Here is a 14,128-nt window from a genome sequence, read left to right on the forward strand (position 1 = left end):
GACGACAGGATTCCAAGAAGCAGTGTACGAACTGTGGTTCAAAAGGTAATTAAAGTTCCAAGGTATCCCTGTTTTGTGTGAGTTTTTTCTTCACAGGTAACGATAAATGATCAATTCGATCCTGACTTTTTGCTTGAAAATGTCTGACAAGTAACCGTTTCTTCGCCTTGTCTTTCAACTATGATCCAGGAGAGCGTCGATGCGATGGATCTCTTGAGTTGTTAATGGAGGACAATAATGTTCACGCAAGCCTTTATACCACTGTTGTAACACGTCTTCTTCCGAGATGAGACTCCAAGCCTCGTCCAGATACTCGTCCAATTTTTCTTCTTGACTCAGCATCATGCATTTATCGTGTTGAATTTGACTGGGATGATCGTTTTGACATCCATAACACTCTTCCTTGATTACTTCCTTCATTTTTTCTGTCAAGACTATAGCATAACAGGAAACTAAATGTGATTCTTGTTCTGGCCATCTGGGGTTCTCCTTCCTCAGGATCTTCACATTCCATGTCCAAAGAATCCCTACTATATAAACATTGATAAAAGTCTTCCATGACTTCTAATAGTCTAGAATGACTTCTCTCAAACTGTTGGTTTATATCGTATTGTCAAATTCAGCATACAGGATGACGTTCACCGTATTATCTGCGCGTAGATTTTCTGCAAACTGAAATTCCACACGCATCTGGCCGGATTTTATAGGGTGAAAATGTCCCTCGTCGCTGTCTTGACTTACAATTCGTTAGAGAACCGTTTTCGAAAATGGAGTTTCACTGTAACTTTCCCTTTGGAGAATGGAATATTTTGTCCCAGATCTCCTTTTATAGCAATGATGACAGTGTCTAAATACGACTTACTGACCGGCAAATAGTGAGGATTGACAAATTCACGGTGTACGTGATAGATGTTTGCACCTTCCTGGTCATTGTTCGTGGTACAAACACTTTGAAAGGAATGACACGCAGTAACGGCACAGAGGTGTGTCCCACCACGTTGTACTCACCACATCGGAATACACAAAGATCAAATTAAGTCCTTGGTTCAGTTCTACCGGGTTTCCAAAAGCTCTGTAAAAATCCATATTACTGTTGATCTTTGGGCTCAAATTGTTTGCGACCATTTCTGCATGTCCACCCAAAATGTCAAACAAACTACCATTGAACCTGAGGGACAATGTGTCCGTATCTTGAAATTTGATCATGAGACGATGAGCCACCTTATGGTACTCAATCTTCACACTTTTTTTGGCTCTGTTCAGTGCTTTGCCAAAGGCGAAGTTGAACCTGTCCGCAATAGTGTCCACCAAATGTTCACCACTAAAATAATAACCTGAAGGAATTTTCAGAGTGTAGATAATGAAGGCTGGATTGCTGGCTGGACTTGTGTCACCTAAAAACCCGATTTTATTGATTTCTTCCTCCAATTGGGCATTCAGGATTTCCACCTGGAAAGTGTTTTGCTTTTCGGTGATGTTTTTGATTTGTGTTGGATGAATGATTTCCACTAAAGTCACTTCCCAATGGGCTTCGTGATCTAACTGGATGGTCTGAGGTAATTTGACCGTGTAACAGCACAATGTGTTCTTGGGAAACACCTCCATGGAACTGTCACTGGGTAAGGTTAAGTAAAATTGATTGTTATTGCTCATAATTCCAGAGTTTTGTGGCTGTCCGAGGTGTTACTGGAAGTCAGAGGAGTGTCTCCGCCCGAAATGGGGTTGTTGTTGGAGTGGTGACTGACACTGGACGCAAGATTTCCGGTCTTCCCGTTCGAGGAGAATTTCAGGGAGGGATTGGGAAGCAGGTAAAAGTGGCAACTGCTCAATAAAATGGTCCACAATTGTTTGTCTCCTTGTTGCAAACTCAAATTGGCAATGGCTGCACCGATGACACAATACACCACAAAGGTTTGGCAGAAAAAAACGATTTGCGTTTTAGGCACACGTTCTCTATACCACACCCACAAGGGTTGTTTTTGTAAATCTTGCAGAGAAGTACTGGGTGAAGGAATGATCGCAGTAGCTGAATCTGTGTGAAAGGGCGGATATCCTTTCCAACGTACTTTGGCTTCTTTGACACGTCGTTTGCCCACTTTACGGTTTCTGCGTTTGACAATGCCTTCGATGTCATACACGTCGATCTTTGTTGGTGACACGACTTGATTTGAAATAAGTACGGGCTAGCGTTTTGTTGAGTACTTAACACCCATGGCTGTCTTGCTGAGCACCTGTTTCCTCCTTTACCACGCTCGGACAGAAAAATGAGTGTGTGGTGAGACTATTCCCACTCATGTTTAAAACCTTTCAGTCAGGTTGTTAAGGACTAGTTAGTCCTACAACTGAGTGGCTAAATTTAAAAGTAGTCTGTGAATACATAAAAGCCTGGGGGATGAGGCTCTCTTTCCTTCCCCAGGAGTAATTAAAAATCACGCGGTGCGTGATTAAACCAGTGATACATGCTCCATTAGAGCGAAAATCACTTTAATTCAAGTAAGCAAGCAAGCAAGTTCGGGTACCGTCTCTAGCACTCTTGATGACACCAACTGTCTGGGTTATTTTCTTTCTTGCAAGCCCCTATGTTCCACTTCTGTTTGTGATAATAACTTGTGATACTTCACATTTTCTAAAGTGGAAATCTTTACACGCCGTACAAAATACAAAACTTATATGACTTTGGCTTTTGACACTTGCACAGACTCTTCACTTTATGTGTCATGAGAAAATTGTATATCCAATTTTTACCATTTTCAAAAATACGCACACACTTGCAGCTTGACCAGAAATATGTACATCTTGTTTTGTGTATAAGTCACAGATAAGTCCAAGCATATATAGGTGGTTATGAACGTTAGGAATATCCCCTCATTTTTTCAGAAATATCAAAGCTTTTATGTGCATTTTACCTTTTCCACTCTATATTAGTGCTTAGATTTGTTCCAAAAAAGAAAAAAGAAACGAAACAATTTTGAAAAAAAAAAAACAAAACTGAATTTTGAATTCAGGTTTCTCTCTGTTTATAATTTTTTTCAAGTTGATGGTGCATGACAGATTACATTCGCCTACCTTTCCAAAGTGAGAGGCATTTCTTCACATGTCATTGCCTTTGTTAAATTCGGTTTCATTGGTTAGTTATCGTTAATCTTTAATTTTTTGGATGCATTTCTTTTTGATAGAAGATTTAAGGCTTTCTATTGTTGTAACGGTATTTATGTTGTTTAGTCTGTTGATGAAATTATCTATAGCAAAGTGCTTAAGATTTTTCAGATTGTTTTTATTTCAAACCCTACAAAAGGAGACCAAGTTTGTCTTCAAAGACGATTGAAACTCTAAATTACACGGGCGTGAAGGAAAGCATCGTTGTGTTCATTCTAATCATGCCTGTCGTATCTCTTTGTGTTTTAGAGGTCATATTTCTTCTTAAGTAAATACACGCATCAATAGACAGACAGACTGGGTCATCATCCTTGAGGTTCACTGTACTTTCGGTTCTTTACTTCATACAAACCCCAAATTTATTAGTTTGAAGAAAAAAAGAAAAAGAAGACAGCATGCCCCTCAATACTGTAACACGTCTGTTCTGACTCAACCGATGTGAGTGTGAGTGTTTATGTTAAAATGTTTAAATGAGATATAAAAAAATGGTCAGCTTGAAAACGCGAACCAATACTGTGACGCTCAGTATTTTGATGTGGTAAGAAGAAATGGTACAATACACAAAAAGGGCTTGTAAGTTCACATTCCAGTCTGTCTGCACTGTAATGGTAGCAACGCAAGAGCGTAGGGATTATTATGCCACACAGTCTTAGAACAAAATAATGCATCACCCGTTGTAATGCATTTCTTTGGCTATACTTGTTTTCTTACCGCGTTCATTTCGAATTGACTTGAGTAGCTATTCACACAGTGACGAGAATGGCCATGCTTTACTGAGTCTATCCTATAGGCGATTTATATAAAAAAAAATATTTTAAAAAATTAAACTAATGCACGAACAATCGTACCATGGGCGATCCCATGGAAATTGTGTCCGTCTTATTGCAAAATACATCAACATTTAATTTAACCGTGCAGATCGCTAGAACAAACCTATAATAATACATTATGAAAAGTGTTGTGTGACACGGATCGCCATTGTCGCTTGGTGTCTGCTTTCTTCTTCGAAAATAGATCGTTTCGTCTTGACTATAAAAATTTAATTTGATTAAGTTTTACGCACTACTTAAACTCATAAATTTACGATGTAGGTGTAAGTCGTCGTTCTCAGTTTTCTGGAAGTTCGTTTTTGCGTTTCTCAGATGTGATACTATATTTTACGGACCGAACGAAATTTCTTTTGGCGTGAAGCAGGACTCGTGGTTTTGTGGCATAAATGGAGAACATTGATTAAAGCTCAGTTATGTCGTCTTCGAAATCGCTGACACGGATTTGAGCTAACACTTCAGCTCTTGTATGAGGCGACACGGCACGTCATTGCCTTTTACTTTCTCAATGAAATCGTTTCATCTTTTGCAAAATTACATTTGACTAGGTTTCATACGCAGCAGGTCCCTGTACATAGGGAAAGTGTCTTAGCGTCAGAGTATTCATTCCACTCTCAAACGATCAAGAAGATGGAAGAGTCAGCACAGATCGACCTGCTGGTCAAATATTTGCTAAAAGTCATACGAAAGCATAATTCACAGGTGAAAGTGGCAACAAAACTTACTCTTTTGGTCGTTGATTTGATGAGAGTCATACGAAAGTGTGTAAGTGCTGATGAAGTTTGCTATATCTGCAAAGGTAAATGGGTATTTGTCTCCAGAATACCTGCTCTGTCTAAGAAAGAGAAACAAAAGTCAAGATACCTAATATCGCTGTCGGGAGAAAGGACACTGGGATTCAGAGTGCCCTAAGAGAAAAGAGAAGAAACAGAAACAAAACGAAACAGAGAAGAGGGATTCAGAAGAAGAAGAAATTGAAGATGATGAAGAACTTGTGCCAGTAAAGACATGGAAATGGAATAATTGACAACGTGAGCCGATCCGTTGGCCCTGATGTGAAATTTCATACTACTTTCTAAATGAGACTAGACCAGAAAGAAAACGTAAGTGTCTCTTAGTCTTGACATTCTATAATAAGGATGGCGTGTTTTGTTTTTACTCACACTTTATGAAATTGTGCTCTCTCACCTGTTTCTATCCCTCTGGAACATGTTTTAGTTAGAATTGAAATGAAAGGATGTTTTCCTTCACGCACGCTCTTTAGGCATGCAAGTCGGTAAACCATAGTCAGTCTATTCATCCATCATTTTGTGTCTTGATGTTTCCTAAATCACACACTGATGCTATAACATAACGGGTTAAATGGGTTTTGTAGTGTTGGGGGTGGGGTGTATGTGTTTGGCAGAGTTGGTCATTGCAGGTGAGGGCTTAGGTGCTCTCAAAAATCTTTTTCTTCTTCACTCTGTGTTGATGGAATATAATGGGTTATTTTGTTCATTCTGTGTTGATAGTATATATAAAGGGTTATTTCTTCACTCCGTGTGGATAGTGTATAATAGTTTTCTTCTTCTTTCTGTGTGGTTAGTATATTATGGCTTTTTCCTCTTCCCTCTTTGAGGATAGTGTATATTGGGTGATTTATTTCTTCTTCCCTCTGCGTAGATTGTAGATATGGGGTTTATTTTTTTACATCTCACCTCCGTGTGGATAGTAGGTATGGGATTTGTATTCTTTCTCTTCCATGTGTATATAGTATATTTGGGGTTTGTATTATCTCCCTTCTGTGTGGATAGTATATTTGGGGTTTGTTTTTTTCCTCTTCCCTCTGTGTGTGTGTGTGTGTGTGTGTCTGTGTGTGTGTGTGTATTCGCGTACGTTGTGTAGATCGTATATTTGGTTGTTTTTTTCTTCTTCCTCCCGAGTGTGGATAGTATATTTGGGGTTTGTCCGCGTTAGCGACGTTGTGTGGATAGCATATTTGGGGTTTTTATGCGTTAGCGACGTTGTATGGATAGCATATTTGGGGTTTTTATGCGTTAGTGACGTTGTGTGGATAGTATATTTGGGGTTTTACCCGTTAACGACGTTGTGTGGATAGCATATTTGGGGATTATATGCGTTCGAGTACGTTTGTATGGATAGTATACTTGGTTTTGTTTTTTTCCTCTTCCCTGTGTGTGTGTGTGTGTGTGTATTCGCGTACGTTGTGTAGATCGTATATTTGGTTGTTTTTTTTCTTCTTCCTCCCGAGTGTGGATAGTATATTTGGGGTTTGTCCGCGTTAGCGACGTTGTGTGGATAGCATATTTGGGGTTTTTATGCGTTAGCGACGTTGTGTGGATAGCATATTTGGGGTGTTTATGCGTTAGCGACGTTGTGTGGATAGTATATTTGGGGTTTGTACGCGTTAGTGACGTTGTGTGGATAGTATATTTGGGGTTTGTACCCGTTAGCCACGTTGTGTGGATAGTATATTTGGGGATTGTATGCGTTGGGGTACGTTTGGATGGATAGTATATTTGGTTTTGTTTTCCATCCCTTCCGTGTGGATAGTATATTTTGGATTTGTATGCGTTAGCGACGTTGTGTGGATAGTATATTTGGAGATTGTATGCGTTTGGGTACGTTTGTATGGATAGTGTGTATGGATTTGTTTTTTTCCTCTTCCCTCTGTGTGTGTGTGTGTGTGTGTGTGTCTGCGCGCGTACGTTGTGTGCGTGTGTGTATTGGTCTCTTTTTGTTCCTATAAAACTCACTTTATCCCTATCAAATACACTCTACCTACCTACCTACAGTAGCGCGTATTCAGGTCAGCCACTTGCAACACTGTTGACATTTATCCCCTAGTGTTCAGTACAGTGACGTCACTGACGCTGGAAATTTTGAGACTATAAATATGGACTTGGAGATTTCCACAGGTTGTAGCTATACATATGTATTAGAGTTCATAAACAGGAACGTCAGTCAAGCTGAGGCTATAAAAAGATAGTGGGATTTTCCAAAGGAATAACCCACAAGTTGTAGTATAAATAGATAGTGAGATTTCATAGGAATTTAAGCTGATTATAGCTATAAATAGACACATGGATGTTTATCCACGATATAATATTAAGGATATATTAACATAAAACCAAAGGCCCTTTTCAGGGCCACTCATAGGTCTCGAAAAGATCTTGACTTTCAATTGCCTAGCCCATTTTTTTTACTTTTTTTTATTTAAAAAAAAATAGAGACCCCCCTCCCTGTTTCAATTTTTTGCCTGTTCCCTTTCCATAGACCCATCAGGTCGGGACCGTATTAAAATAGGGTCCCGACCCTGTTCCATTTCCCCTTGTCCCTAGATAGGCCCACACAGTATTCCCATGTTCCATTCCCCTTGTCCCTAGACAGGCCCAAACTCTATTCCGATGTTCAATTCCCCTTGTCCCTAGAATGGATATTTTTTTTTCTCCCATGTTAAATTACATAGTCCCCAGAGTGGATATTTTTTTCTCCTATGTTAAATTTTACATAGTCTCCAGAGTGGATATACCCTTTTTAACATGGAAGTCCCCTAGTCCCTAGAGTGTCCCTATTCACTACTTTTACTGCAAATCAAAACTATGTTATTTAATTCCGTGGCGATTGGAGTAAAGTCCCTAGACCAGGGCCACACCATGATAGCTGATCCAGACAGGTCCGATGGCAGGATTCGAACACGCACCATTTTTGTTCTGAGTGCGGCACGCTAACCACTGAGCCACAGCGGCTAGTTCGTTCTGGATGTAGCATGTAAAGTAGTAAAACGGTCTGATTGACACAGTCGTTTTGTAATATATTTTAAACGCATTTACCGTGACCACCTGCAAAGTTATGTAAAATCTCTCTCTCTCCCTCTCTCTCTCTCTCTCTCTCTCTCTCTCTCTCTCTCTCTCTCAATACATATACAGTGTCTTAAGTTATTTATCGCAAGTCTACTTTTCTAGGCAGCAATAAAATACCTTCTAACCATATGTAACTATTAGCTCTTCAGCTTGAAATCCATTGATTGTATTAAACAATTTGCCAGTGTATGATAAGAAAAGATGTATAAAATGAGCGAATGATTTATCTATTAACCTTGGTACACCGTGTCAGAGAAGCGTTAAACCTGTTGAAAGAAAATAAAACAAGCAAATATGCTGTCATGATAAAATTTGATTCGATGCTACACTATGCAGGAGCTTAATTCGGAATGTCAGATATTACTGTATGCTGGCATATTTCTGCCATCAATCCACCACTTATGTACTTAAATAACACAATCTATAAAACCTGTCGCAGAGTTTTATAGTGCATTCATTGTGTTATTTAATCTATAAAACCTGCCGCAAAGTTTTATAGTGTATTCATTGTGTAATATAATTTATAACACCTGTCGCAAAGTTTTATAGTGCATTTACTGTGTAATATAATCTATAAAACTTGACGCAGAGGTTTATAGTGCATTCATTGTGCAATGCAATCTATAAAACCTGTCGCAGAGATTTATACTGCATTCATTATGTAATACAATCTATAAGACCTGTAATAAAGTTTTATACTGCATTCATTGTGTAATAAAATCTATAAAACCCGACATGTTGCAATTAATTTTTCTTTCAATAATTCTAGCACACTCTTCTTTGCTTTTTCGTATATATAAGGAAAAAGAGTCCTTAAGCAGTCTGTATAATCTTACATAAACGATCATGTCCTTGCATACGAAATCTTTTCTAATACCATGGAGGAATCAACCCGGAAGGGCAATCTGTGAGTGCATGAGCTATCATTGAGCTGGGTGCTGATCAACATTAGAGTACAGTGACGTATGATGGTAACGTTGCATACACAGCATTATCAAGGAACCTGACAAGAAGTGAAACTGTAACTGACCTTACATACGAACGTACTGTTAAAAGTTGAACTATACGTCAAAATTGGTCCATTATAAAATGTGTTCTCCCAAGAAATCAACAACTAGATCTCACCATTTTCATTAATAAACGTTCCTCCTACTGCTTTGACACCATCATTTATTTCAATAATCCATTTGTACAAAATGGAGACATGTGACATAATGAAGTTCTGATGGAAGCCAATAATAATAATAATAATAATAATAATATACAAAAACATAAATTGCGATAAGATTACAAAGCAAACGCCATGAAATTAGAAAACAAAAACATGCTAACAATAAATACAGAAGTAAACAAAATTAAGAAGCACTATTATATCTTTAAGCCTGTTCTTGTTGTCGAAATAGGTTTTATGAACACTCTTGATGTGCCCATGTGTCTAATATCTTTGGGCAATGCGTAGCTGGTCTCTGGTACGCAAAAGAACGTTGTCCGCATGACATCATTTTAACAGTAAGAGCAATGAGAATGACAGTGTGGATGAGGAACGCATGTTACTCGCTGGGTTGAATACACAAGTGAGGTCAGATAGATATATTGGACTGAGACAGTCAACGAAATGTAGTATATATGTGTTATTTGGATTTTAAACGTAGCTATATATAACTAGTTTTCAGTCTTATGGCAACGATGTCTACGGTGTGGCAGTTTATAATGTCTAGCACTGGGGCATAATGCCTCAGACATGTAGCATGATCTCCCACCCACAACATTATCCTGACACAAGGCCGACCAGTCCAAACACTAACATCTTAATGCCGAGCACTTAGCGAGTCAGCTGTTAGTACCATTTTTATGTCTTTTGTATGACTCGGCTGGGGTTCGAACTCGCAACCTCCCACATCCGAGGCGGATGATCTAACCGCTAGGCCACCGGAGCGGTCACAAATGAAATGTAGCAGAGTGAATATATTTTGCGTTTGATTCTGGATCGAAAGTGTATCCAGTGAAGGTTATAGAACATAAGGGAGATGTGCTTAGTTCTTTGTACTATAAGGATGATCCGAGCAGCCGTTTTTGGAACTTTTTGAAGTTTCTGTAGTATATACTTAAACGAACCAGATATAAGTGAATTACAATAGTCCAGTCCTGAAAGTACTAAGGAACCCAGAAGTATTTTAATGACATCAACCGAAAGAAAATTGCTAATGGAGCTGATGGGTCCCAGCTCCAGGTATGTAGCTTTGCATATGTTTATTATATGTTGATGTAATGAGAGCGTACAGTCCAGAGTGACACCAAGGTTTCGTACTGACTATGAATTTAATGTTGGTATTCCTGATACTTATTGTATGAGGTAAAAGACATGAATGAGGAGGTCTTTGTGTGGTGATCATTGATGAATGAGGAGGTCTTTGTGTGGTGATCATTGTTTATTATTTATCTGCAGCTTGGTACATATATTTCATGATTTCACATCGGAAATGCATCTCTCTGTGCATTGTATGGTAGCCTCAACTTTAGCTGGGTAGCTAAATTTTTATATTTGAGTGTCGTCAGAATACAGTTGGAGACACGGATGTCGATTGATGACCTTTTAGAACGGCTTGGTGTATTGTACGAAGAGAACGGGCGAAGAACAGAGCCTTGCGTAACACCAAACACATATCAGCTGGGCTGGAATGGTTTTCTTTTACGGACACAGTTTGTCTCCTGTTGACTAGGAAGGACTTAAACCACGTTAATGCTGTATCGTGAATACCAAATACATGCTGGAGACGGTGAAGTAATATATCATGGTCTATTGTGTCGAATGCCGCACACAAGTCAAGGAGGGTGAGGGCTGTATCCAGTACCCAAGTACAGAGAAGGTCATTAACTATTCACAGAAGGGCGGGCTCATTACTATGGTGAAGGAGATATGCAGGCTGTACATTGTTAAACAGATTATTTGAATTCAGATGAGATACAACCTGGGATAAAACAACTTTTTTCTGAGATTTAGAAAAAATGAATGAGAGGTTAGAAACAGGTCGGTAATTCTTTAAATCAAGTCCAGTGTCAGTTTCTTCAAGAGAGGCTTAACAATGGCAGTTTTGAAAAAATGACGGGATTTCCCCGGAAGTGAGAGAAGTATTGATAACATCGGTTCGTGAAGACAAATTGAATCGAAGCAATCAGATGGCAATGATATATGAATCGGATCGAGTTCACATGACTTTGAGGGGTGGGTGGGTTCTTTATCACAATTGTATACCCAACTCAAAGAGACAGAGTCAAATGCTGTTTAAGATTGCCATGTATATTCAAAATCACAACTGTATGGTGACGATGAGTCAATGGGAATTGTATCTTTAAACTTATGAACCTTATCTCTAATAAACTGAAATTTGTCACGTAAGAAATTTGCAAACAGGTCCGGAAAATCGACCGGCGAGAAGGTTGTTGGAAGCCGTGTACCTATATTCATGGACAATAGCTTTTTCGTAATTTAGAAGAACTCTTTGCGGCTGGAACGTTCTTAGAGCTGTTGTAGGCTGATTTTGCTGCATGAACTATGAAACTTGCTTCTTAGCTGCTTCATATATTGGATCTGCTTATGAACAGTGAGGCTGGTGGGAAGCCAAATCATCTCAGCCTTACTGCGTTTTCTTTTAACAGCGCGAAGCTGGTCCATAATACTGCAATACCATGGAGAACACTTTTGAATTGGTATTCTGTACTTGGTTGCTGGGGCATGTATTAAGCAATAAACTCAAGCGCTTGTCAAGTTGGACTGCGGTAGGAGGTAACGAAGTTGATACGTTTGGTTCATGTCATGCATTAGTTGGGTTATATTTATCATACGTAGGTTTCTATTAGTAGCAAACAGAAATGGATGCTTGCGTCATGACTTTTCAGCTCACCATTCTCCCTAAGTGGAAATGCAACAATCTGTCTGATACGTTAAAACATTAATTACAAAATTCACCTGAACATTAACTTTTCACGGTCCTTGTCAAATCTCCATGATAAGTCGACCTGGACATGAGATGGATTCTACATCGTTAGTTGGTGGTGCGAGTTTTATAGGAAATATCATAGCTGACCCTGTGTTATACTATATATTGAAACTATTCGCCTAGAACACATATTATGCACATAATATAATCTTTTTCTTGTTTTTCATTTCAGTTTATGATAATTTCTGGCATGCAAATTACTTTGTTCAATAGCGCCAAAAGATTTACAGATGCTCGGATATAAAAAAATGCATTCACGCATAGGCAAAGTCACTTACCGTCAAAAGATGTATTCAGCAAATATTGCTTCAAAAGTTTCTCTCCGTTGATTTTACGCAAAGCCGGACAAGTTTTATCTCTGACTGGACAATCGTCCTTTAGCATCTTATCCAGAGCTAAAGCCATAGCCAATACAGCGTCGTACACGAACTGTACCTTTGTCTCCTGTTTGTATTTGGCTTGAGATAAAATTTCATTTCCCGTGCAGAATAAAACACGATCGTCAGTATATGGATTTTTTTCATTTGGCCATTTGCAATTATGTATCTCTTCCCAATACTCTCTGAACCATGGGTTCCTATAATTTTTTTTAGGATCCAGTTTCATGAAGTAGTCATCAAATTCCTTGATGACGGTAGACTGGAGTTCAATGGTGAGGGCTCCTTGCGCTGCTTTTTCATTTCCTTTTACAGGCGCGTCTTGTGTCCCCCAGCCGTCTGCTGCAATCCAAAGAAATTGTCCATTAAGATGGCGCCTATTTGCCGCTTCTAGAAGACCTCTCGCATCCTCCACGCGAAGAAACAGAATTACAACTTTCACATGTTTATTTTTCAGAAGATGATTTATAACAGAGTCAAATTCAGCCATGCTTGATTTAGCGGAAATCTTCAGCGTGGCAGCGAAACAAATATTCCGCGCCGAAGCTTCTTGTTGAAAGTATTCAATACCCGATACTCCATATTCACCTTCTGAAGCAACTGTTGATACATATGTCCAATTAAAAGCATCGACAAGGTCTACCATTGCTTTTGCTTGAAACCTGTCCGGTGGAACAGTTCTCACGAAGTATTCATATCGAGATTTGTCACTCAGTGCCGCACTAGTTGATGCGTAACTTATCTGGGGAATTTTAAAGAGTCGAAGTAAATTAGCTACCTGAATAGAAACAGTACTGTATGATCCTCCGATAACTCCTACAACAGGGGTAGTATGATGTTTGGCCTTGGCTTTCGATCCATCCTCACAAACAAACTCTGAAGCATCCAAAGAAGAAAAGAAGCCCCTGATGTATTCAAGAGACTTCTCAAGAGCGTACGTTCCTCGAGCACATGTGTCAAAGATTTGCGCCCCAAGAGTGATTCCAGGAAGAATTGTTGAGTTTTTATTTATTTCGTCGATGGTAAACAACATGGCCTCCAGCCTCTGAATTCCTCTGTCGTGGTTGATCTTTCCACACGACTCATTTCTGACACCTTCGTGATGCACGGGGAACAGTCCACCCAGACTTATATCGCCAATAATAGTTGCTGATCGTTTCTCCTCGGGCACTAAGAGGGAACCATTTTCGTCTAATACTCTAGATACGGTAGTTGTGAATAATAACATAAAAATCCATATTAGCCCTTGTCCAAACACTTTTATCGGAGTTAGCATTTTCCCTATCAAGATACAACTATTTCCGTTGTCCGGAATACTTTTTGTTTTGTTTCATTAGAGTGAGACTTTTAAGGTAACATTATTTGTTCAAGTAAGGGAATGCCAACTCCTTCACTCGATTCCCACTTGTTTCTATGCAGAGAAGATCGTTTTTCAATTTTGTTTCCGTTCTTGCAGATGCTACATCAGTAAGAGATATAGTTCCTACTGTCCTCATTGTCTAGCCAGAACTCAGCTTCTACAAAGAAGAAAGTAAATTGATTGTTTAAAATCTATGGCATATATAAAAGAGGTAATGACTGTTATTTATTTAAACTTAAGGAATACGGATTCTAGACCAGTAACTATAGGCACATCGATTATTTTGTTATACCATCATATTCGTCCAGTAAATGAAACCACATGCTCTTGCTTTATTCTCCAAAATACAATCGAATCTGAGACAGCTGTTGTAACATGTACTGGTGTTGATACATTTTTAATACGACGATCAGATATCGGATGTGATGGCTATAGCGAATAAAAATATTATCTCCGTAATATGACTATCCCTTCATTTATCTCAGACATATTTCTTTGCCAAACACCGCACGCAAGTAAGCCAACCAGAAAATAAGTAGATTCGTAA

General features: G+C 38.9%; 1 protein-coding gene across 1 annotated transcript in view; it reads right to left on the reverse strand.

The window, feature by feature from the left end:
- The window catches only part of LOC149787911 (metabotropic glutamate receptor 3-like), a 100,300-nt gene that overhangs the window by 28,474 nt on the left and 57,698 nt on the right, over positions 1 to 14,128 (reverse strand). Inside the window, exon 2 of the mRNA XM_089974159.1 lies at positions 12,123 to 13,738. Within this exon, the coding sequence (XP_089830285.1) occupies positions 12,123 to 13,497 (1,375 nt within the window). The 5' untranslated portion in view covers positions 13,498 to 13,738. The remainder of the gene's footprint in view (positions 1 to 12,122; positions 13,739 to 14,128) is intronic.

Source organism: Sinohyriopsis cumingii, chromosome 11 (assembly GCF_028554795.1).
Source record: "Sinohyriopsis cumingii isolate HCF-2022 chromosome 11, ASM2855479v2, whole genome shotgun sequence".
Taxonomy (NCBI): Eukaryota; Metazoa; Mollusca; class Bivalvia; order Unionida; family Unionidae; genus Sinohyriopsis; species Sinohyriopsis cumingii.